Below are 26,817 nucleotides of genomic sequence, written 5' to 3' on the forward strand. Positions count from 1 at the left end.
GTAAAGTAGAGTCATAAGGAAAGAGAGGATAAATGCTTGATGCTTTCCCTTTAATACTTTTCAAAATATGATGGTTTTCTAGCATCCTTCAGAAATGGCCAGTGAGATGTGTTTCTTCTTAGTATTATTATAAACTTAGGGATTTGAATAAATTTGACGGGTTTCAAATCATCGCAGTTATTAGCCTTACTAATGGTCAACTGGCCCCCCTTTGGCCAGTCAGAACCTATTCTACACTAGGTTCCTGAGTCCTTGTGACATGACCCTAGTAGTCTGATAACTTTGTTGATAACTAATGTGCTTTTTGAGATGACTTTTGCATCCATGCTTTATTTCTTTGTCCTCTGCCAGGAGTCAAGTTCAATTCATAATGGCCCCATCAGGAGATTGTTAACTCTTCCTATTTAGCGTGACCCACTGTCTCTAATCTTTCCTCACCCACACCCCAATGACTCATCCAAAAAAAAACTCATGTAAGCATAGTTTTCCCTCATTTAAAAATCTTCAGAAACTCATCTCTCCTTATATAAAAAATAAGTCCAAATTTACTGACCTGATTTTCAAGGTTCACCATGATCTGGCCCCGGTTAGCCCTCATTTCACTTTGAATTTCCCGAAGCATATTCCACTCTAAAGCCGAACAATATCACCTCAATTCTTTAAAAATGTCCTGCAGTTCTCCACCTTCATGACTTTGCTTAAGCTGATCCATCATTTCCACTTTTTTTGAAATCACAGTAATAGCTCAGGACTCAGGTCAGAAGCTACCTTCTTCTGGGAGCTTTCACAAGCCAAGAGCCGTCTTTGTCTCTTCCTTCTGGCATTTTTTTACTCAACATTTCATATGTTAGTTACTCATCCACTTGTCTATGTAGCACAGAATGAACGCATAAATAACTACAAACTTAAAATAACTCAGATCAGAGCTATGTTACTGAATTTTCAATATTCAATTATTCTTTTATTTTAAAAAATGTTTAAAAGATACTGGACTGATAATATCTTCTGGCATCTTTTCTCCCAATTCTCCAGTGATATGTAAATAAGCTGCAAGCCCTAGGAAGCCTACCGAAGCAGTGATTCGAATGCTTTATCTCAAACTTGACATATTAATTCTGCACAAAGGGAATGAACTGAATTCTTAAATGAGTAACAGAACAAACAGGGGAAAACATCACTGTGATCACTGCCACTTTCACCACCTCTTTCTGCAGGCAAACTAAAAACATAAAGAAAGAACGAACCTCCAGAAAATAAAATATAATTCTACCAGGTCAAGTCAGAATGGATTCCATCATACTCAATCACACTGTTTTTCAATTCAGTATTTATAGCCTATAGTCAAGAATATAGTGATATTTTGTGATAGGGCATCTAAAATATATATGACCAAGTAAGTAAAAGGAAAGCCTGAATCCTCTTTTCTTACTTTCCTTTTATGCTCAAACTACTTGAACGGCATGCATTTCAGCATTTTCAGGCCATTTGTTAAAAAAAAGAAAAGAAAAGAGAAAAAAGTTTTATTTGGAATGACTAAAACACAGAAACCTCAGCTCAGAAAGCTTTAAAAGCGATTCACTTGTCAACAACTCCAACCCACAAGTTCAATACTTCTTTAATTATGTAGATTGAGAGAATCTATGTGGTTGGAACTGATAGAATAAAATTACTAATCTCTGTTAAAACAATAAGTGTCTCTGCACGTTCCTTTCATAGTTTTGCCCTGTGAAGGTCACAGCAAGCAATCAGTGTATCTGGTGGCAGGAACATTCATCTGTTTTGGTGCAGGGAATTTTATTCCAGAGTCTCTAAATATGAAGTATGTAATTTTAAGCTTCAGATCACACCTTTCTGAGGGAGGACACTCATTAATGACAAAGGGGATTCTGGGAAATGCCTTTCAGATTGGGTGTTCTCTACAGTCCAAGAACATAGAGACCAGTAAGCAGATTATTAACAGCTAGCTTAGGAGTTTTATATGTTGCTTTCCTTCGTGGATGTGGGTGAGAAACATGACCAGGGTGAGAAAAGTCTAGTTTACAAAAGATTGCATATATCTTTTGCTTGGATGGGATTGTGTGGTCATAAGAAAATGTGTTCCAGTTTCCTTAGCTTCTTCCCAATATGAAGCTGCTACCCTGAGCCTGAAAATACTTCCCCTTTGTGCATGATAAATTCTTCATTAAAAAGACAAATAATAGTGAAATTTAAATGCAGATGGAGTGCTAGTTTTTTTAACTTTTTAAAAGTTGGCTGCCTCTTATATTTTATAACATTTTTATTTCAAATATCCAAAAATAGAAATATTCATTCAACACATTTTTAAACTTTTAGTCTAGAATGAGGTATTTAGAATGAACCCCATTCAAAATAGACAAAGATCTCAGCATGGTAATTGGACTCTCTTCTCTTGGTGTATGCTCAATTTTCACTACACATAAGTTCCAATTATTTTCAAAGAAAACTATAACTATAATAAAATTAGTTGTCCTGATTTTATTTTCAAATTTTACATACCTGAAAGCATTCTCCTGCCATGTATAGTAGTAACAAAGAAGTCAATGTTAGCCAAGGAAATTGGAAGAAAAGCTAACCATATTGGAAAAGAAGTAAAATTATTATTTTAATTTTAAATAATTCATTATCAAGAAATACAAAAAATATCCTAAAACTATTTAGAATGACAAGTAATAAATATTTGAAAAATGTGTATGTTTTATACATGTCAACAAAAACATAAAATACTCAAGAATTCTTCTTGTCCAATGCAATCAAGACAGCATTTGGTGGGTTAAAAAGAAAAAGTAGTTGAAGTAGAGAATCATAACACATAAGGTAACAAATACCTAATTTTACTTAAAATTTATAATTATTCATTTGCTGATTTTTTGATGTATGGTTACAACTTTGCCTTTATATATAGCTTTCACATCCTCATTAATACACATAATATACAGATGATTTACAATTTTTATTTCTTGAGAGAGGAGTAAAAATTAAAGAACTTGCAAAGCAATCTGATCAAAATATCCTTTAGATATTTATGACTTTTCCACCAAAACTGTACTGTAGCTTTGCCCAACTACAATTTAATGACATTTTCAGATGTAATTGAAATTTCCCAGAGCAATCAACTTGGTTAAAATAAACAAAGACTAGCTTTTGTTTGTACAATCATATATCATTAAGTTATATAACATTTAATTGAATTATGGAATTACAATAACTACAGAAACTAGCCTAAACAGATTTGGGAAGCACAATTACTCTTGATGAGCAAATATCTCAGCTGATAGGGGCAGAAGTATATTAGAGAGCAGCCTATTAGCCCTGAGCACCTTTTCTTTGCAGAGGGAATAGAGAGTTTTGGTTAATGCAGGGAGTGCCCTAAGAGTGCACAAATAATAAATGGCATAGTTTAATTAGAAATAAATTTTACTATAAATATTTAGGGCATATATTTTGAAAAACTATAAAAATAAACTGAGATACATCAAAATATTTGAATTAATGCAGAGATTTTAATTCTTAGACAGGATTACTCAATGCCGTAAAGATATCAGCTTTCCCTAAGTTATAGGGACATTGTATAGATACAATGGAATTTTAATCAAAATCCAAATGATCTTTTATTTTAAAACTGACAGAATCACTAAATAATATTTTCCCAAAAAATAAAAAATGCAAGAAGACACAGGGATACTCTGAAGAAGTGTAATAAAAGGAACTCCTCTGTTACTGTATCTTAAAACCTATCAAAAAGTCATGAAATAAAGTAGTTATGGTGCAGGAAGGGAAACTTAGATTAATGGCTTTCTACCCAGGACACAAAAATAAAACCAAATATTAATAAGAATTTAGTGTATTTATAAAGAGGCATTTAACATAGCTCGTGAGCAAATAGATTATTTAATCTATGATGTTGAGACAACTGGCTAGTTGTTTGAAAAGTGTGTTTCATATTTCATTCATTACACCATTATACATTCCAGATGAGTCAAAAATATAGAGGCAAAAAATGAAACCATAGAAGTTGTAAAAGAAAATATGCATAAACAGTTTTATAATCTTTGAGAAGAACAGGTACTTCTTTGCATGAAACCCAGAAATCATAAAGGGGGAAAGTGGACAGAGTTCACTACATTAAAAAATTCTGTTCAGCTAAACATAAATAGGCCAAGAACATAACAAATAAACACTAAAAAGGTCTAACAACAAATAACAAAACATAAATTGCACGTATATGACAAAGTGTTAATACCACTAAAATAGAAAGAGCTTTTAAAAATAAATAATAAATAGAAAAATGAATAGAATGTAACAGAGAATTTGTAAAAGAAGAACTATAAAGATGCAATAAATATGTAAAGAGGAAATGTAAATACAGAATTTTAAAAATCACCCATCTGGTTGGCAAAACAAAACAAAACAAAAAATGATGTCCAGTTTTAACATGGGGAATCAGACATGCTCATGCCCCACTGGTGGGGGTGTAAATATTCACAGATGCTTTGGAAACTGATAACAAATTTTAAACAAACATACTCTTTATGTTAAGGGCATACACATTTGAAGAAGTGTGGAAAGATACGTGCACAAAGATACTCACCGTGGAACACATACAGTAGTAAGAAACAGAAATCAATAAACAACTTGTTGACTAAATTATGGTTCATCCATAAACTGGATTGCTACAAGCTATTTAGGAGAAGACATATTTTATATTTACTGACATGGAAAGATTTTCTTTACATATTGTCCTGTAAAAATGCAGTATGCAAACATTATATATAGAATTATTACTTGCATATGAAATATATATATAAAATATTGGTCTCCTTCTCTGTCTCCATGTAGGTAATATAAATATGTTTCATGTGTAGAGTGGATGTCTTTGGGTGGGGGGATAAGGGAATTACTTTTAGTTCTACTTTATATATTTCCATATTATTTGATTTTTCTGTAATAAACATGTTTTACTTTTTTTTTTAACAGAAAAATATGTAAACTAGTCAACTTAAGTCAGACTAAGGAAGACTATTTCATTGAATTCATTTTACCATTTTAGTTATAATAAAAGCTAACCCTGTGGTCACGCATGATTTATATCTAATCAACAAACTTTATTTTTGGCCAAAATATACATGGAGTTGGAAGGAAATAATTCTTATTTTGCTTCTCACATGATAAATAGGATTTTATTTCTACCTATGTCTGAATCTAAACATGCAAAATAAATTTGAGAGTTAAGGCCTGATAATTTGAGTCCTGGAACTCCTGTTTTGCAGAAATACAGCATGGATACACTAGTTTTGCCCGTAACTCAAAATTACTTACAGAACAAGAGAATTTGCTACCTTATTGGAAGTCCAGATAAAAGGTAGGCTCCCAGTTTGACTTAATGTTTTGGCTTTTTACTATCATCAGAAACTCAAGTTATCTCCATATCTCAACTATTTTACTATTTTCAGCCTTGGCTTCAGCCTATCTCCTCAGTGTTTTTTTTGTTTTTTTAATTGAAGTAGAGTTGATTTACAATGTTGTGTTAGTTTCAGGTGTATAGCAAAGTGATACCACATCTTCTTTATCCATTCATCTGTTGATGAACCTTTAGGTTGCTTCCATGTCTTGGCTATTGTAAAGAGTGCTATGAACACTGAGGTGCATGTATCGTTTCAAATTATAGTTTTCTCCAGATATATGCCCAGCAGTGGGATTTCAGGATCATATGGTACCTCCATTTTAAGTTTTTTAAGGAACCTCCATACTGCTCTCCATAGTGGCTATACCAATTTACATTACCACCAATCTTTAGCCAGACTCATCAAGAAAAAATGGGAGAGGACCCAAATCAATAAAATCAGAAATGAAAAAGAAGTTACAACCAACACCACAGAAATACAAAGGATCATCAGAGACTACCACAGCAACTATATGTCGATAAAATGGAGAACCTAGAAGAAATGGACTAATTTCTAGAAAGGTACAGTCTCCCAAGACTGAACCAGGAAGAAGTAGAAAATATGAACAGACCAATTAAAAGTACTGAAATTGCTTCTGTGATTTAAAAACTCCCAACAAACAAAAGTCCAGGACCAGATGGCTTCACAGGCAAATTCTACCAAACATTTAGAGAAGAGTTAACACCTATCCTTCTCAAACTCTTCCAAAAAATTGCAGAGAAAGGAACACTTCCAAACTCATTCTGTGAGGCTAACATCACCCTGATACCAAAACCAAAGATACCACAAAAAAAGAAAATTACAGGCCAATATTACTGCTGAACATAGATGCAAAAATCTTCAACAGAATACTAGCAAACTGAATCCAACAATACCTTAAAAGGATCATACACCATGATCAAGTGGGATTTATCCCAGGGATGTGAGGATTTTTCAATATCCGCAAATCAATCAATGTGATACATCACATTATCAAATTGAAAAATAAAAACCATATGATCATCTCAGTAGATACAGAAAAAGCTTTTGATAAAATTCAACATCCATTTATGATGAAAACTCTCCAGAAAGTGGGCACAGAGGGAATATACCGCAACATAATAAAGTCCATGTATGAAAAACCCACAGCTAACATCATACTCAACAGTAAAAAGCTGAAAGCATTTCCTTTAAGATCAGGAACAAGACAAGGATGTCCAGCCTCGCCACTTTTATCAACATAGTTTTTGAAGTCCTAGCCATGGCAATCAGAGAAGAAATAGAAATAAAAGGAATCCAAACTGGAAAAGAAGAAGTAAAATTATCACTGTTTGCAGATGACATGACAATCTACCGAGAAAGTCCCTAAGATGCTACCAGAAAACTACTAGAGCTCATCAATGAATTTGGTAAAGTTGCAGGATAGAAAATTAATACACAGAAATCTGTTGCATTTCTATACACTAACAACAAAAGATCAGAAAGAGAAATTAAGGAAACAATCCCATTTATCATGGTTCTAATACGGTTGCCAGTAGCAATGACAGCACATGTTTCCTTGGTGTGTCCATCAGGAGAGGAGAAGTAAAACTTTTCTCCCAAGCATGAAATACAAGTCCTTCCATTTAGTCTCACTGTATCAACTTAGGTCAGGTGGTCACCCATGAACCAACTGCATTTTTAGTACAGTGTCATGTGCTGATTGCCTGGGACAAATCTCCATCTATTCCTGAAGCTAGGGATGGGGAAAAATAGTTACCTGAAAAAACTATAATTCTGTTTGGCATTGGGGCATGAATAACAAGTAGGTAACCAATACTGTCCACTAAAAATAACAATTTCTAGTATTTACAAGGTACAATTGAAAGTTTCATTTGAATCATCTCAATTGGCTTATCATACTGATTAAAATTCACTGGATAATTTGGGGGATTATCCATATCACTTTAATGATATGTTTTGCTTAAATGAGTTTGGGGTCATGGAACAAGTGTAAATTTTCACCCAAATTAACATAAATGTCTCATATTGCTGTTGTCCCCAAGGATCTGGCATTTTAAGTAGGCAGGTAAATTTGGTGTAACTAAAATCGAAATAAATTACTGCATTCTCTAAATATCTTTGTTGCTATCATATTTGTAAAAAATCTGTTAAGATTTTTACTGTAAATCCTAGGAGTGAATTGTTTTTGTTCCAAAACCATAGCTCAATGACAGATAATATTGAGTAATAGATTTTGCCCGAAACAAAGACTATGCCAGAGGATAGTGATTAGAGAAATCCTTATATAAAAGCATTTGGAAGAGTACACAATACAGAAACACACAGAGTTCTTACTGTAAGTGGAGAAGAGGAAAATGTTCTGGATCATAAATCACCCTAAATTTTGGTGTATGCAATATGCAGAATGTTAAATTTGGTTTTCTTTTCCATCAAGTCTTTTCGAACATGGTTGTTTATTGCCAGGTCATAAGAAGTAAACAGACACTTAATTTAGCATAATATTTAACTTATGCTGCAGCAGACCTACCTTTCTCTCTTTAGTGAAAATGGATGGTTTTCTGCACACAGAGGTGAGAGTAAGTGACTATGTTTTGCCCTCCTGTAAAGAGCTCAGCAGAGCCTTCCGAGTCAAATCCTAATTGAATATTGACTAAATGACAGATTTGAGCTCTCAGCACATAGAAATACGAAAAAAAAAAGCTCGTTGGATCAAACAACAGACTCACAAATGTTTAGAACTTCTGCTTCGGTGGGGTAGGGGAAATGTGCTTCTGATTAATTAAAACAAGTACAAATCTTAACCTGTGTCTGTTTACTCTGAAGGTCTATAACGCTGAATCATAACATACAGAAGTACCTAGGCTGCCTGAGGCGAGTAGATAGGAGAAAGAAATCCTTTTCTTTTCTCCATTGCCAGGCAAATAGGAAAGAAAGCTGGCAAATAATGTGGGGTCATTGTCAAAGCTCATAGGAAGTGGTTTCTAACCTGGCCATGGAAAAATGCTGGAGCAAATCATGTCCTTTGCAAATAAGACATTCTGCTTGTGTTGACATATTCTTTGGAAAATTTGAAGCTTCAGCTGCCTTATAGGAAAACATATCACATCAAGACAAGGTCAAGGCCAATCACCCCCCCACCCTGCCCCGGTTTGGCAATCGCTCAGATGTCTGCATTATCTGTGATGGGCCCTAGGCCTCAGTTTAGTGGTACTTCCATGGGAGCTACTCAGGGGTACAGGTCATTTTCAAAGGCTCCCGACTGCCTATCAAATAAAGAACAACACACAAAGTCTACTAGTATTCAGTGTTTACTGCTACCTGGTCCCAACCTCCCTTTCCAATCTTATGCCTTGTATGTGCTCTTTGTTCTAGCTTTGTGTGGCTTCTGTGTCTTTGCTCATGCTGCCCCTAGAATACCTATTCTCCTGCCTCCCCGTATTCAAATACTACGTATTTCTCAGCTGCAGTGCACCCTCCTCCAGGAAGCCAACTGTGATCCTCCCGTAATTAATGTAGTGTTCTGAAGCTCTAAGATGTTGTAATAACCTGTTGACCCAGGAATACCTGAATCTTATCTTAGACCAAAGTCACCCACCTTCTCAGGAGAGTGATGCACACAGATGACATTGACAAGTGGAAAATAAAATCTCTCTTTATTATTAGAACTTCGGAAGACTTGGCTGGAGCATGTAACCTTTCTTTACCCCTAGGCCTACATCCAAATTTTACCACCTCTATTAACATGTGAAAGGTAGAAAAGAGGATACTACCCAACAATGTGCAGGAAGAAAAAAACTACTGGGAACCTTGCGCTTCCCTTTTAATGTAAGGGATTCTGACCACTAATAAATGCAGTCCAATATCTTTTCTGGAATCTTACCACTAATATCAGAATCTTTCCACTTGAGAAGTGAGGAAGGGCGGGGAGTGTGAATGTACCCTACCCACCCATCCCCAGCCCCGCAGATGCCTGTGCAAACTGGGGTCAGTTTGGGGAATAGAATCATATGGTGGTAGGGACAAGTTCAAGAATCTCCCCTAGTCTGGCTGGCACTCTTAGAAATGTTCTCTCCAGATCCCATAGCTGTACCACAAGCCAGGCCCCCTCCATTGCCCTCCTGTAGGCTTGATATAAACCTGGGGTTATTATGGGGCTCAGGCCCTCTTGGGGCCAGATTAAGCTCCATGTGAATCCTTTAGGTCAACTGGTCTGTGCAGTGGAATCACATGTACAGTCTCTCACCAGGTCCAGCTCTATGATCTTTGTCCAAGAGCCATTATGTCCTCCCCAGTGTTATGCAGGAGTGTTTCTGCACCTGCACAGGAAGGTATCAGATACTGGTCACTGAAATTCAGTGTAATTTAAAGGGCAGGCACCTTGTTTTGCTTTTTTAAGATTTGTAAGAAGAGAAATGAACACTCATACCCTGCATATTATGACAAATACATAAAAATTACTCTAATAAACTGCAGAGAAGGGTCAACAGTTGTTCTAATGGAATGCCTTTGAACTAGTGATTCAAGACATTTCTACATACAGGCACTAATTTTCTGAGATTTTCTACAAATTTCCCCACGAAAATATAAAGATGATCTGTGTTGGATAAAACATTCAAGCCTAATACAAGACCTTTCCTCACACTGTGAAGACATTTACACCCCTCCCTTCTCTCCCTCCTCCATGCTCTCCACACACTACGCTTAGATGAATCTCCTTAAAACCATTTAGTGGTCATGGCTTTGCTGTGCTCAGAATTTTCAGTGGTTCTCCATGGCCTACGGGATAAAGTACCCCCGACCCCGCCCCACCCCTTCACACTGGTGGTGTTCATCCACAGTCATGAACAAAACCTTTGTTCTTGGGCTTCCCTGGTGGCGCAGTGGTTGAGAATCTGCCTGCCAATGCAGGGGACACGGGTTCGAGCCCTGGTCTGGGAAGATCCCACATGCCACGGAGCAACTGGGCCCGTGAGCCACAATTACTGAGCCTGCGCGTCTGGAGCCTGTGCTCCACAACAAGAGAGGCCGCGATGGTGAGAGGCCTGCGCACTGCGATGAAGAGTGGTCCCCACTTGCCGCAACTAGAGAAAGCCCTCGCACAGAAACGAAGACTCAACACAGTCATAAATAAATAAATAAAAGAACGTGAATTTCTTTAAAAAAAAAAAAAACCTTTGTTCTTATTTCTTTTTATCTCCAATATTGGAATCTTACACAGTCCTATTTGTCCAGAGGTCCTCAGACTTGCTTTGCATTATCTCATCTCTGAATACGTGCAAGTGTCTTTCATTCCCCCCAAAATACATCACCTCCCCATCCTTTGATCTTCTCAGTTAGTTTGAGGCTTAATTCAAATGCCACTTCCCCTATCAAGCCTGGTCAAAGCCTATTTTATCTGTTAAGCAATCGAGGCACAGTGACCAGAATCTCGAAATTTTCCAGGGGCCTAAAAAAAGTCCGAGATCTCAAATGAAATGTACTGTCTCCAAAATGTACAACTAAAACTGGAAAATCAAAATTAATAAATGTTTAGTTAAATGACTTCCAAACGTATGTCAACTTCATTCATTGTTAAATTTAGAGCTCCTAAAATATCACTCCAATTAACAACAATTGGTGAGGTTGGTTTTTTTTTCAGTTTGCCAAGGTTCCTATGAAGATATTATGATTCCTGAGAAATCACAGTCATTTATTAACCAAGTCATATAGACAAACAGTTTCAAAAGCAAGACTGAAAAAAATCCTTTCCAGTTTTTTCATAATAAAAAAGATAAGTGGCTGTTGGAAGTGAGGTACATTTTAATATATTTGCTATGAGACTATCTAAAAACGTGAGTCACTATGACTTTCAAAAGTCTTCAGTGGCCCTGGCTATATTTAGTGTGACTCCAAGACCAGCTCCGCGGTGCGAGGGCCCTAGATGTGTTCAGGAGGCCCAGGTTGGTGTCCTACGGCTCTGTGCAGCCAGTAGGACATCTCTGGACCCCACTCCCACTCCAAAACAGGGATTTAGAATATATACTCCACGTATGCAAAAACCTTGTTTTAAAGAAGAAATGAGGTTATCTCAGTGAACTTGCTATAAATGGTAGGGAATGTTTATTACTCTAAATAATCATGAATTCAACCGGCATAAATTCATGCATGAACTATTTACTGAGCACCTATTATGGGGCACCATCTACTGGACACTGGAGAATACTAAATGATCATCTCTGTAGAGTCAGGAGAAACAGGTGTACATTGAAGTATGATGTGCCCAATGCCATAATATAATTAAAACAGCGCAAGGTTAACAGTGCCAGCTAGAGTCAGACCACCTGGGCTCCAACGCACCTCTACCTGTTACTAAATGTGTGACCTAGTACAAGTTCCTTAACTACTTTGCCTCTTGCTTTCCTCATCTGTAGGGTTAAGAGGATTAGTACCTATCTTATCAGGAATAAATGAGATAAAGCTTATAAACTTATAGAACAGTGAGTATACAGAGTAAACATCCAATAAATAGTCACTATTTGTTCCTGTTCTTTTTAATGCCTAGGTGCCACTGTCTGCCTATGAGTGTGACAGGCAAGATGGGAAGGGCTTTTCAAGCTGGAGGAAGAGCATGTGCAAAGACACTGTGGCACAAAAGAGCATATGACAATGCAGGGATGTTAAGGGCTTAATATAGGCTGAAGCCAAGGGTGTGTGCAGAATTGCAGGAGTTGAAGCTGGGTGGGGAGGAAGGACCCAGTTATGCCATGCAAATGAGTTTAGAGTTTATCCTGTGTAGGCAACAGAAAGCTGCAGAAGCATTCTGAGCAGGGAAAGGTCACGACTGGACTGGTGCTTCAGAATGATCACTATGGTAGACGGATGGAATGAGGGCAAGAAAGCAAGCAGAGAGAACAGTTAAAAGGTTATTGCAAAAGTCCATGCAAGCAATCATGAGGGCCCAAAGCAGGGCACCAGTGATGAAGAGGAGAAAGAGATGAAAACATTATCAGGAGGAACATCAACAGGATGGGTGAATCCTTTGGTGGCAAGGATGCGATGACCAACAGTGAAGATCTGAAGTTGAGTTGTGCACTTCAGCCTTGAAAAGCTTGGCTATATAGGAGCACCAGAACTGTATTCCAGAACTGTAAGACAATAAATTTATCTTCGTTGAGTTCGAAAATAGAGGGGGAAGGAGTCTTGGTGAGAAATTCCACTGTTGAGTGGTCTGAGGACATCCTAGGGGAGATGTGATGGAGGTAGGTCAATGCTCTTCCAAGTGTAATGTGTAGACCTGTGCCATCTGTGAACTGCTCGTTACTGGTCTGCACCAAGATAAAGTGCTAGTACTGGAAATTACATCAACTCTATCATTAATCGGTTCAATTTAGCTGACACTTTTTTGTAGCAAGACTTTCTGGAAGAAAGCAGTGAGTTGATTTACATTCTAGTGCAAGTTCCTTATCTCGTTGTGGACCCATGACAAAACATTCACTGATTGCACCAGTCTGAGACCAGCCCTTCAGCAGCACTGATGTACGGATTTGAGGTCTGGTGAGAGGCCTGTCCTGGAGCCCCAGATTTGAGAATGCAAGTGTAGAGATGTTAGTAGTCAAAGCCATCATCAGTGGTGAGGTTGCTGAGAGACGGGACAGAGATGAGAAGAGGGCTGTACTAGTTTGCTAGGGCTGCTGTAACAAAGTACCACAAACTAGGTGGCTTAAACAACAGAAATGTATTGTCTTACAGCTGTTGGCAGGGTCGGCTCCTTCTGAGGGCTGTAAGGAAGAATATACTCCATATCTGTCCCCTAGCTTCTGGCCATCTTTGGTGTTCCTCCCCTGTAGAAGAATCACTCCAATTTCTGCCTTCCTCTTCACATGCTGTTCTCCCTGTGTGCTTGTCTCTAGTCCAAATTTCCCCTCTCAATAAGGACACCAGTTATAAGGGATTAGGGTCCACCCTAATGACCTCTTCTTAACTAATTACAACTGCAAAGACCTTATTTCCAAATAAGTCCCTATTCTAAGGTACTGGGGGTTAGGACTTCAATGTATGGCTTTTGGGGGGACATAATCAACCCATAAAGTGAGCCAAAGATGAAGACCTGAAAAACACTAGTATTTAAGATTCAGAGGCTCACCACATCCTGCCTTACACTATGAGCTCTCTGTTCAGCGTTGATGTACCTCAACTTCTCAAGCAGATTGATAGGTTCTTAGAGATCAGGAAAGCTGTCTAAAATGTTTTTCCATATTTTGCCTACAGGATTTAGTGAGTTTCTTGTATGTAGAAGTGGTTCAAAACAATGTCGTCTGATGATGTATAACAAACAAAAATTGAATATGGAAGAGCCCCCAAGAACTGTTTTGAACACAGTATGTTGTGACACTCTGCCTTATAGACAACAGTTGCTGTACTTGTCAGAAAAATCGCCAAAGGAGATGTTCAAGATATATTTTAACTCATTTGCTTAAACAACTCTATGCCTACCATCCACACCAAAAGGCTGTTCTTCTGCATGGGCAACAGAAGGCATAATTATTTGCAAGACTTTTCAGTGTTTTCCCTGTGCTTTCTTAAGTGGCACATTAGCTTCTCTGTACCACTGTGCATATTCTCCAAAATCCTATTGTCTTTCTGAAAGCACTAGAGCCCCTGGAGGGTTTGAAACTTAGCATGTACTCCCCAAAAACTTGGGGATTAAAAAAAGAAGTTAATGCAAAGTATCTCAAAACTTTCCTACTGCATGAAGTGATCCTGAAAAACACCACATTGACAGGTTGCATTTTCCTCCCATAGGCTCTAGAGGACATCAATATATTATCAGTTTATTCCAAATCTCTCAATTTTAGAAGGGTAGCCAGAAGCTTGGAACACTTAGGGGTTTGATAATTCAATTTATTTTTCAAACTTCTCAAATGTTTGCTCTCCTTGTTAAAATGAAAGGAATGGCTTAGCAAAGATAATTTTCCTTTTGACTAGTGAAAGGCGTCAGAAAAATCCATACCTAAGCAGTTTTTCTTTACAGATATTTCACACCCATCTTATATTCTTATTACCACATCCAATATGCGATAGCACTACAGTCATTATTTATTTATATTCTAACTACACTCTGAAGGGACTTTAAACAGCTTACAGTGAGAGAGAAAACAGTGCCAAAATCCCATAAGAGAATAAAAGTAGAGAAAAGAAGCATATTTACTTATGTCTAAATATGTAGAACTTAGATTCTATTATATAACTTTGGCAATATTGAGAGTGCTAATATTTTCAACAGCCTAACTTTCGCTAGTGCTGTTGACTGCTCATTATTTTTTTTCCTTCAGAAAGAATTAAGTCAAATAAAACATATGCCCAATATGGAGATTTAGTTCTCACCTTGGCTTAAGGTTTGGTCACTTAAACATGCACTACGGTGACTCAAGTTCAACTGAGAGTCAGTCACTGCAAGGAATTCATCATTGCTTATGGTCTTTGAAAGAAGCCTTTCCTCTATAACGGATCTAGAAATGTGTCAGTTGTTGGTATAAATAAACCAGGCTGGGAGGTGACTGATGGTATGTTTCTGCAACATGAATTATTTTGAAACCATGGGGTAACTGGATTACCCTCCATGTTTTCCACTAAGAAGCTTTTGTAAAAGTATGTGAGTTGTGTCTCCATGAGAGAGGCAGACTGTATTTAAGAGCCCTTCATGTCCTCTCCATAGAAACTTCCTAGGAAATAAAGCATCAGTGCAGAATTTCAACAGTCAATGTCTACAAGCACCTACTATGTTCCAGGCACTGTTTTAGGAGATGGGGAATCAAAGAGGAATAAAATGTGGTCCCTGTCTTTGGGATTCCTACAGTCTAGTGGGAAAGAGGCACTCACAGAAAAGGTAATTTAAATATAATGTATAGGAGGAAAAGGAGGAATAGACTAGGGAATTACGGTAACATTTAGCCCAACATAAAGATTTAGGTACAGTTTCTTGAAGGAAACCTGAGTTAACACCTGAGTTAATTAAGAAACAAACAAGAGCAAATCAAGTGAAGACAAGTGAGAAAAATGTTCTAACAGAAGGAAGAGCATGAGCAAAGGTATTGTAGTTTGAAATAGCGTGGGGGCATTTGGTGGACAAAAATGCAACAATACCGTTATTGCTACTAGGTCACAAAACTGACCAGGGATTTGAACTGATGGCCTGCAGTTAATGAAGTGTCTCAACAAAAGAGAAATAGGGATGTATTGTACCCTCAACCTCATCTATTCTGTAGACGATGCTATCATGGTAACCATTGCCTTCTGGGTTGGCTTATATGTCAATAATGATGATCAGGATGATGGTAACAGTAAGGCTTGCTCTGGTCAGAACTTCACATACAGCCCTTTCACAAATAAAAATAACACAAAATTGCACATATCAACTTAGCAATAACAAGAACAAACACTTACATACCACTTACCACAGGCAAGGCATTGTTCTAAGAGCTTTACTGTATTATCTCACTTAATTTTCACAAAAACTCAATGATGGAGCTACCATTACTATCCCCACTTTACTGATGAGTAAACTGAGCCACAGAGAGTTTAAGTAAGTTGCCCCAAATCACAGAGCCAGTTTGGGGTACATCCAAAAAAGCAAACCTAGGCATTCAAGTTTCAGAGTTTATGCTTTTAACCACCATCCTTCACTACCCATCACATGTCAAAAGCAATGACCAGACTTTGAATCACTGACTGACTTTATCCCCTTTTCTTTACCTGCTAACAACAGAGAAGTAATTCTGTTATATGCTTGGACTGACAAAAGAAAAAATAATAAGGTAATTCTGATTGTCAGCCTTCCAATTCTGCAGAAACTAAAAATCTCATCCCAACAGAGAAACTCTTGCCAGAGACAGGGAACACAGAGTTCCAAATTCTAGATCTTTTTCTTGGATGCATTACAGAGGCCACGGTCAGACCATCAATATCTGAGCAGCAACGGCAAGAAGAGACGGTGTTGGCAAGAACCAGATAGCTGGTGTTCTAACAACCATATACATATGATGTTCCTTTAGAACAAGTATAATTTTAGTTAAAAGTGATTAACATTCCATTATTTAAGTGATGGCTGGTAGTCTTATTTCTATTGCTTTTTGCAGACTCATAAAAACTCAGGCTCAGCTTTGCTACATTTTCCAATTATAAGAGAAGCCAGAAATATAAATTTTTACATGAAATAACTTGAAAGCTTTAAATATTGAGAACTAATTCAAAAATTTGAAAAATACATTGTAGACAAAACAAAATATATATTGGGTCAGTTTCATCCTATAGGCTGAGTCTCTTGTGTATTTCTGTAGCCTTATAATCTTTTAAGATCTCACCTCCTCATCTAAAAATGTAGACATAGTGAACTTTATGTCAGATTCTTTGAAGACAATGCCTTACTTTGTAATGTGAAAACATACCAAATACAACTTTGAATGAAATTATAAGTCTTGATAATTAGTAACCTCATTTCCCAGAAAGAAATATCAACTATTATACGCAGAGGTGAAAGTAGAGATTATTTGAGGCTTCCCTATACTCTCTTCATAAGGCAGATGAAGAAATTACACCAGAGACAGACAATGACTTTCCCACAATCAGTGGTTTATTAATGGTGGAGTTTGAGCTCAAACACAAGTTTCAGTACATAACCTTTCTCCTCATCAGCCAGCTTTCTTTATTCTGTCAAGGAAGTCACTTGAACTCCTAGATCCAGCCATGCCTGCAGTCAATCACCCTGCACTGGATTTTTCAACGACATGCACCAATAAACCTTTCCCCTCCCCCTTATTTTCCTATTGATGTAGCCACTTCAGTTGGGTTTCTGTCACTTGCAACCAAAAGAATGTGACTATTAGTCCCAGAAACAATGACTCCTTTCCACATTCCTGCTACATCATGCTCTTCTCCAAACAGGAATACTTGCCTTTCCTTATGCTTACACAAATCATACAAATTCTTTAAGACCTAGTGAAACTGAGCAGGATCCTGTGGGGGTCCTGGGCATGGAAGCCTTTCTGTGTCCCCCATTTTTTGTTTGAAGGGAATAGGCTTCAGCCTCCCTGATCTTCCCTGAGTTCCAAAGGTCAGGTTCAAACAGTTGCTAATCAGGGAAGGGAGGGGAGGCAGAGACAAGGGAGGAGCAGTCAAGAAACAATAGTGTGGGCTTGGGACAGGATCCTGGTTCCCCCTCAAGGGATACACATTAACAGTATCTTTGAACTCTTCTGCAGAACTAGAACCCCCCAACAAATGGAAGATGTTATCTACTTGATGAAGCATTCTTCCTTCCAGAGAGAAGATCAGGAGACCGCCTGAGGCCAGATTAAAGGAATGCAGGCCCTACACACACCCTGATCCTTATCAGCAACACCCCCCCCAACCACTGCTATAAAACTCCTCACCAAATTCCCCCTCCGTTGGGATCCAGAGTTTTGTAGGGCACGAGCCCACTGCGTCCCCCTTTGCCTGGCAAAGCAATAAAGCTATTCTTTTCTACTTCACCCAAAAGTCTGTCTCTGAGATTCGATTCGGCACCAGTGCACAGAGGCCGACTTTTCGGCATCACTAACCTACTCTACTTCCCCCATGAAGATTTTCCCTGCTATTATATCCAATCCTGTGTGTGTGTGTGTGTGTGTGTGTGTGTGTGTGTGTGTGCGCGCACGTGCGCGCGCGCGTGCACATACGTACTCTCTGTCCCCCTCCCCCACTTTAGTATTTGCAATCAGCATCTTACAATTAAACACTATCTTATTCTCAATTTATTTGGTATCTTCCAAACTAGAACATAAGTTGCCAATTCAGAAGCATATCTCAACGCTATCTTCTGTTTCTGCCACGAAGCCAGAGAGAGAACTGGTCTCTTTTAGAACTTAGCTTTAAGTTAGTAGAACTCTCCTGATCATTCCAACTTAAGTTGTATAGACACCGGGCCCCAAATACTGGTTATATTTCAATGTGATGGCCTATGGTTGTGTATTAAATTTGCTTTTGCCGGAAAAAGACCTTGGAATCATTTGACGTTTACCACTTTACACAGTACAACTTTTTAGGAATGAAAGATTTAATTTCCTTTGTTCTTCAGTCCAGTTTTAGGGACGCAAAAGGCTATTCCAAGTGTGTAATGAGGCAAGAACTTCTCTTATTACTTTTTTGGTATTCTGCATCTTCAAAATGTCTCTACTAGTACCAGTGCATAACAGTTCCTGCCCATTCCATCAAGAAGATTGGGGAGCAAATGCCAAAAAGCATACTGAAAGAATTCAATTCTTTCCCTGAAGAAGAGAAAAACATAATTCTTTTTGAAGGAATCCTGGTTGAACAGTCGTTTAGTTTTCTCAAAAGGTGAAAATATTTTATTTTTTTAAATGCAAATTGTATGTTGCACTGACAAACAACCCTTCAGAATTTTGAATAGTGGAGCTAACCCAAGTGCCTCAAAGCACATCTGAATGGATGAATCACCATTATTAATTTAAAATACACACACACTCACACACACATATAGTTCCCTAGCACTAGGTCTTAAATTTTATGAAAGTTATGGCCTTTTGAGTCATAAGCGAACAACAAAGTCAAATAAGTTAATGAATAAAGAAGGAATTTCTCTGGCTAACAGTGACTCAACGTTAGCCATAATTTTAGGGCAAAATATAAGCTGAATCACATGGAAATGAGTAACTTGAACTTACAACACATTTGGCCTAGTCAACAGTTCTCTTGAATGAAGAATTCATATAGAACTGACACAACTTTAGGATTGCCCCTTTCTCTCATCATATACATACAGACACACATGTATACACACCTGCATATGCACACATAATATTCATTTTGGACATTTGTAACCCAGGCGTTACGAATAGTTCCTAGCTAACTAAAAAAAAAAAAAAAAAAAACCAAAAACTAGTCATGTTAATCTACACATTACACAGAATTCTTTACAGTGCCTGCTTTTACATTCCCTCAGGAACATCTATAAGTAGCTAGTTCACATGAGGTAGCCACTCATCACCATTACTACATAACTTAGAAACATATGGTGTAGCTCTGCCATGCCAACTTCTAGGTATTCACTCTAGCATTCTGACAAAAGAAGAAAAAAAAAAAGCTCAGAACTGTTTTTCAAATTGTCATTTATCAGCTGCTGAAACATACATTGTGACAGCTGATGACTAGGTTTTCGTTGTGGTCATAAATTATCATTACCTGCATGTTATATTTAGATTCACAGTAGTACAAGGAAAATATACCTACAAATGATAAAATATTGAAACCAAGCAAGACCCTGTGGGGCTCCCGGGCACAAATCCTCTCTGTGTCCCCCGTTTCTTGTTTGTAGGAAATAGGCTTCATTTAACCTCTATGACCTTCCCTGAGTTCCAAAGGGCAGGTTCAGTTGCTAATCAGGGAAGGGAGGGGATGCAGAGACAAGGCTGGGAGCAGTCAAGAAACAAAAATGCAGCCTTGGGTCAGGGTCTTGGTTCCTCCTCAAGGAATATACATAACACTATCTTGGAGCTCTTTTGCAGAACTAAGGCCCACACCCAGGTGGAGGAAGGCAACTTCTGGCTGAGCGCAAGATTCCGGGAGCACCGCCCTGTTACATCACCACCAACCAATCAGAAGAAAGTCACACACCCTGCAGCCCTCACCCCAAATTCTGCCTATGAAAACCGCCCTCCAAACCATCAGGGATTTCGGGATTTTTGAGCATGAGCCATCCGTTCTTCTTGCTTGGCCCTGCAATAAACCTTTCTCTGCTCCAAATTCCTACATTTCCATTCAGTTGGCCTCACTGTGCCTTGGGCACACGAACTTTGTTCGGTAACAATTATGTTTTCACATAGTCTGTTTCGAGTCCCCTCTTTTAAGTGGGAAGAGTGTTAGAAAGTCTAGGCATTCTCTTTCCCAGTAAAAGTGAAACCGAAGTAATTAACTATCAGAATGATCCAGCAACAGCACCTTTTTCCTCTACTTCCCAATTGTTCTTCTGAGCTAAAATACTTTTTTTTTCCCCAGCTCAAACCGCACAGAAAGACTGACAACAGTCTGCTGTTCAGATTTACCAGCTAACAGCCCATCTCTCTCCTTCAGACTCTTTATGAAGTTAGTACTTAAACGATTACTTTGGCCATGTTGACTATTTGATAGGTGCCCAAAGGGGGAGGGGCAGGTCTTTCTCGACTCATATAGAAACAATCCTGAGTAAAGAAGTACACGAGACATGCTATCACTTCTCTTTTTCATTTTAGAATATTCCTGGCCAGTGTTGTATATTAAAAAGATAGGATGAGAGAACTCCATGCCTAAATTCCCACTCTTTCACCTGTCTACATAGTGCTTTAGGCAAATTACAAAACCTCTCTGAGTCTCAGTTTTCTTTTCTAAAAATGAGGATGTAATTCCTGAAATATGAAGAGAACTGAAAATGATCTAAGAACAGAAATAGGAAGTTAGGTAAAAAACTAAGGAAATTTAAATAAACTGTAGATTTTAGTTAACAATAATGTATCACTATTGGTTCTTTAATTGTTAACACATGTACCATACTGCCGGAAGATAATTATAGGGGGAAACTGCGTCTGGGATGTATGGAAACTCTCTGTACTCTTCTCAATTTTTCAGTAAATCTAAAACCCTCCTAAAAAACTAAAGTCTATTTTTTTAAAATGACCTAAGGTAGGTGCATTGCACATAGTAGGTACTTGAAAAATGGTAGCCAGTGTTATGACATAGACTATTTGGTTTCATAAAGTCTGCTAAACTCTGTACAACATGACCTTTTTCCCCCCCAACTTTATGGAGATATAATTGACATAGAACACTGTGTAACTTTAAGCAATACAGCATGAGGATTTCACAATATGACCTTTTCCGCAGTTCAGCAATTCTTTTTCATAGGCAGTTCTCTCTTTACCCCACCCCATGTCACTCTATTCCCTTTCTCTACATCATTTTTCCTCTTTTTCTAGTTCATCCATTTCTGTTCTACTACAAACTCATGTTTACTTTACAACTAGTTTCTATTTCTCCAAGACTAATTCATCAATCTTATTTGTCGGCTTTAAATTTTACCACAATGATTACGCAAACTTTTAGTTACTTTCAATGACTGCGTCTTAAAAAAAAAAAAAAAAAAATCAAAGTTCAAGCTTTCTACTTGGAGAAAAATAGCAGAACAGCTTTTTCCAGAAAGGCACGAAACACCTAAAGATATAGTAATGGGGAGAACTTGTTTTCTGTTGTAATAAAGAGATAGATATTCAGCTTCCCAGTATAGACAACAGCCGTGAGGCAGCTTTGCCGGGATATGTATTTAGTCTGCTGCAACAACTAAAAATAGTTTGACCAAATGCCAGTGTTATCAATCTGTCCTGGAGTCCGTCTGATATTAAGGTCATGTGTAAAAACAGAACTCACTTGCCCCTCAAAACCACAGCTTTGAATGGATGGTAAAACACACCAGATCAGATCAGAAAAACTAGCCTCATGACGATCTTTCTCAGGTGGCTGAAGGTTCTGTTTAGAAGAAATGGGTCTTCATGAGAATGGGTTTTTTTTCCCCATTCTGGTTCTGGATTTCAGCCTCTATTTGAAGGACAGAGCTATAGAGTCTTTTGACTGATAAAGGGAAGTTTGTTTTATAACTTTTCTTTAAGTGACAACAGTTTTCATTGCCAAAGGAACAGGAATCCTTAGCAGGTGCTGTTAATAATGGGATAGATTTTTGGAGACGGAATTGCCCCTGCTATAAAGACACAATTAACAAAATAATTCCAACCTGAAACTTGAAATATCAGGCCCTGTGGACCCAAACCCAACCTTAAAAGAATATCCAAAAACTTTTACTGTTCTGAGAATACTTCTGCTCTACTGTAGTTCAAAATCCTCGTTGAAAAAGCAAGGGACCACTGATGGGGGTTTGCGAGGGGACTGTGTAGCCCACCTGCTCTTTCTCAACCAGGAAATGAGTTTTATTTTTAATAAAACTGATACCCAAGCTTGTGACAGCCGAAATAAATCATCAGCTCTGGGTGGTGTGTGTACGTATACAAGCAAAGCAAACAGAGAAATCTGTGCTAACTCAAGATAAGGGTGGATAAATATAGGAAAACCCAGCAGTCTACTACAGGCAGCACGTAATTCAGTCTCAAATGGCAGCAACCGAGAAATTCACTATTTTAAGAAATGGGTCTCCTAACCTCGATGGGGTTAGAGCTGGCTTTAATCGCCCCTCACACCGCCCCTCTAGGGGCTTCACAGGTTTTTCTGTTAGTCCAGCTGCTGCAGATTCATCTAAAAGAGACAGAACGGGATGCTTTCTTCACTCACTCACTCCAGCTGGGTACCTGACCCCTTCTCTTCTGGTCCGACGCCCTCGACCTGCATTAACTAACCCCTCCTTTCTCTGGCTGGAGAACAGCTGATAGAAATAGGCACTTTTTTCACATCAAAGGCAGCCCAGAGCCTCCTCAGCCTTGCCAGCCTCAGACACAAAAAGCTTTTGATGCTTATAATTGAGAGGCTTTTTCCAGCTGCACTTTATCAAGCTAGCAGCGCCAGGGCTTGGAGGGCCTCGCAGAACCAGAAGGTGGCGGCGAAGTCACCTTGGGAAAAGAAGGGGGTCAGAGGGAGGAAGGCAGAGGGGCTGACCCGGGCAGCAGGACCAGACGGCGTGCCCCTGCTCTGGGGTCAGTGAGCAAGGGGAAGGGAGATTAGAGGGAAGCCCAGCCAGAGTGAAGCGATGTCCAAGGACCCCCGAGGCGACCCTAATAGGTGATCAGCTGACCCGGGCGGAGGGAGGAGGGTGCCCTTCGCAGCATCACGGGAAGCTTCGCCTTCTGGGCTCGCTTTCTCCCGCCTGCCCCGGCGGTTGCTCTCTGCCCGCGTTAGCCTGAGAGCGGCTCGGAGGCGCTCTACCCGCTCCGCACCGGAGCCCCCCCTCTGCCGGGCGCCCCCGCCCGCCCAGCGCACGCCCAGGAGGGCGGGCCGGGAGTTGAGCGCAGCCGCCCGCCGCCGGAGAGTGCTGGGAGCCCTGCAAGCAAGCCAGGCCTCTCTAGGCGCCGCGGGCTGCAAATCACTCCACGAGCCTCCCGGGCCACAAAGCGGGACTGGCGCGCCTCGCTCCCCGACAGGGAGGCCCGGGCACTGAATGCTGCGCTCCAGGCTCCTTGCCGGGCCCGGGCAGCTCCTGGCGCGCTCCGGGCCGGGTTGGGCTATGCCCAGCCGCGGAGAGGGGGCCTCGTAACCCCTTCCCCCGGGCGCGGTCTCCTCCTCCTCCAGCTCCTCCTCGCCAGCTGCGCCGCCAGCTCCCATTGTTCGCCCCGCCCGCCTGGCGACATCCCGGCGCTACTCCTGGGCCTCCCAGGCGCACCTACCTTCTGCTGCCGGCGAGCCATGTCGGTGGGCTGCTTGGCGTTGAAGGGGTAGGCGATGCAGCGCATCACGAACACATAGAGCTGCAGCCTCTTCTTCCTCTCCTCCTCCTCCTTCTGCAGCCGTTCCAACTCCTCCTTCTCCTTCTCGCTCACGACCGACGGGCTGGGGCTGGAGGGCCGGCCGCCACCGGCGCGGCTGCTGGGCTGCAGCCCCCCGGCCCCGCCGCCGCTGCTCGCGCCGCTGCCCCCGCCGCCGCCGGCGCCAACCCCGGCCCCGGCGCCGGCACCGCCGCCGCCCCCCAGCCCGGCGCCGCCGCCCGAGCCTTCGCTGGTGCGGCTGGGAGACAGGCGCGCGCCGGACGCGGCCGAGCCGAGCACATCCTTGCCGCTCTCCTCCTCCAAGATCTCATCCGATTCCTCTTCGCTGGATGAAGGGTCCAGCATGGTGGCGCCTGGGGAGGGGGTGTCCCTGGAGCCCCTGGCTTGGGGTGCAAAAGGTGGGGGGCGCTGGAGGCAGCTGGGGGTCGGCTCTCCCGGATGGCCGCTTCTCCCCAAATCAGGGAGCGAGCGCGCTGCTGCTCAGCCTCGGCCGCCGCGACTGCTTCCTCCGCCCGGCGTTCGAGAGCTGGGCTCAGACTCAGAAGCACGAGGGGAGGAGGGGAAGGGCGGGTTGCGTCCGTGGACCCGAGGTGGGCAAGGGGGAGAGTCAGTTGCGAGCCCCGAGCCCGCAGCCGGATGCCATCTGCAGCCGCTGAAGGAGGCGCCTCCAGAAAAGATGCCGAGTGTTGCAAGCTGTCGGTGCAGCCTAGAGCCGAAGAGGCATCTTGCCGATTGGGGAGGGAGCGGCGCTTACGTGTTTATTGGCTTAACTCTCCCCTGTCCGCGGCGTAAAACGTGGCTGCAGAGGGCTGGAGCGGGGAGAGCGCAGAGCATGCCCCGAAGTCTCAGAGCTTCCGTACTGACCCTAATGCTTTCCCGCTCTCCTCACTCCCACCCCTTTGTGGATAATTTCCTCCTTGATGCCCAGCTCTCCTGGCTTCGACCTCTCTCCCCCTCCCGCGGACAAAAAGTTCTTGCGGGAGGAGGAAATAGACAAACGAGTGATGACTTTTTGTCAGCGAAGAGTAGGCTGTTGGAGACTCAATTCAGAGGTCTCACTAAGAGGAAGTCGGCAAGATCTTACACGTGAAAGGAGGCTATTTCCTATCCCCAGCTTTCTTCACACTTGGGGCACGGGGGCAGTGGGGCTGCGCAGCCCATTTGTTCCACCTGTGTAAACTCTGATGCCAGCAATTTACGCCCACCCTCATTAAAATACAAGTGAATCCAATTCTGAGCGGATTGGTGTGTCGACCATGCAGCTCAACTATTTAAGTAGAACCCCCCGCCCCTGGTTACTCTGCATTCTTCAATTCCAAGAACTGGTAATACTTTATGCTGAGGTGAGCCTACCGTAGAAACAGAAGGGTTTCTGGTTGCTGAGCCCTTCCTCCATTATGGCTCGCTGGAAGATCTGGGAGGATTGGGGACCCCAAGATCAAAGACACCCTAAGAACTGAGTGCATCAACATCTAATGCGTTTACTCTGTCGCGCAGTCTTCCTTCCTGCTTCTCCGTTATCTATTAATTCAAAGCAGCAGATGGTGCTTTCCTTCTCCCTGCTCCTTTCACTTAAGCCAAAAAACCCAGCTCACGGGGGAGCTGGCCAGCGTGCTGAATCTTATCAGCGAAGGGCAGATGGATTGAAAACAAACCAACACCTTTTACCCTTTGATCTTAGGCTATCTAGAGACCTCTCTTGGCTTTTCCTCACCCCATCTCCTACATTTATGTATTTTCAGTGCTCTAATTATTCCTAGATACTCGTGGGAGTTATTGTTAAAGTGTAGTGCGAATTTAAAGTGTATATCACATCTGTCCTTATGTATTTTAAAATTTACCATGAGTTTTACTGTAGGCTTTAAAATTCAAAGGAAGTTTTCTAGCTAGTCTCCTTGAGACCTAAAAATGAATTTAAAACAACTAGCTCCACATTAATTCCAAAATCCTGTTTAAATGTTTTAAATTAAGTAATATATACATGGCTCATACTTGACTTCACCACCATACTCACCTCAAGGACAAAACTTCTGTGGTCATCATGCATTCTGTATCAATTTAAAATAAGTAATCTAGCAACATGGAAAGTGTTATATTTTCGCAGTTCTCACTTTTAAATTTTTTCTAAAGAAGTAAAAGATGTTCAAATTATGTTTTATTGGTTTCCCTGAGATGTGAAATATAGTAGGCCAATCAATTAATAAATTAACCTTTATTTAGCACCTTTTTATGAGTGAACATTGTTCTAGGTGCTTGGGGTAGGTGGAATTTTTAGAAGACATTCTCTTAAAGAGTCTATAATCTCCTTTGGGAGATACAATACAAGTATGTGAAAAAGATTGACAACACTTATTTCAAGGCAACATATCAACAAATTCAAGTTAGTAAACTGCTAAAAGCTTGCTTGAATGAAGCAACTGGGAATGGAAGAAAATCATATATTTCTCAAAAGAGAGAGTTAAATTTTAAAGAAAGGAGCCATATAACTGGATGGTGAAAAGGGAAGGTATTATAAGTGGAAAGAGTGACTTGCAAAGCCATAGTGATAGGACAAAGGACCAAGTAAGGTACAGAGTGTTATGGAGGTGGTGTGTGGGTAGGAAAGGGAGAATTGAGGAGGCAAAAAAAGAGTTGAAATTATAATCCATTTGGCCAAATTGGGGAGGGAAGGTTCATATTTAGGGCACGAAGAAATGAATTGTTAGCTAGGGAGCATGTGGTGATTTATGGAGGAGGTGCTTTTGAAGGCAAGACAAAGCCATTTACTAATTAGATATTTTTCAAGCAAGATAAGGCATTTAAGTATCATCACATTAGGCACCGGTAGAAAAGTGGTCATGAACTCTGTCTTTAGAACCATTTGGAATTTCTCAATCACTGTAATACAT

At 40.4% G+C, this 26,817-nt stretch overlaps 1 protein-coding gene across 20 annotated transcripts in view; it reads right to left on the reverse strand.

The window, feature by feature from the left end:
- Positions 1-25,527, reverse strand: part of CADPS (calcium dependent secretion activator) — a 477,472-nt gene extending 451,945 nt beyond the window's left edge. For 16 of the 20 annotated variants that reach the window (XM_036869046.1, XM_036869047.1, XM_036869042.1 and 13 more), the window contains exon 1: positions 23,831-24,274. In XM_036869046.1, coding sequence (XP_036724941.1) covers positions 23,831-24,274 — 444 coding nt within the window. Of the gene's footprint in view, positions 1-23,830 lie in introns of all 20 variants that reach the window. The other 4 variants (XM_036869030.1, XM_036869050.1, XM_036869049.1 and 1 more) reach the window with 4 other exon arrangements.
- Between the last annotated feature and the right edge of the window lie 1,290 nt (positions 25,528-26,817).

The sequence above is a fragment of the Balaenoptera musculus genome, chromosome 11 (genome assembly GCF_009873245.2).
Source record: "Balaenoptera musculus isolate JJ_BM4_2016_0621 chromosome 11, mBalMus1.pri.v3, whole genome shotgun sequence".
NCBI lineage: Eukaryota > Metazoa > Chordata > Mammalia > Artiodactyla > Balaenopteridae > Balaenoptera > Balaenoptera musculus.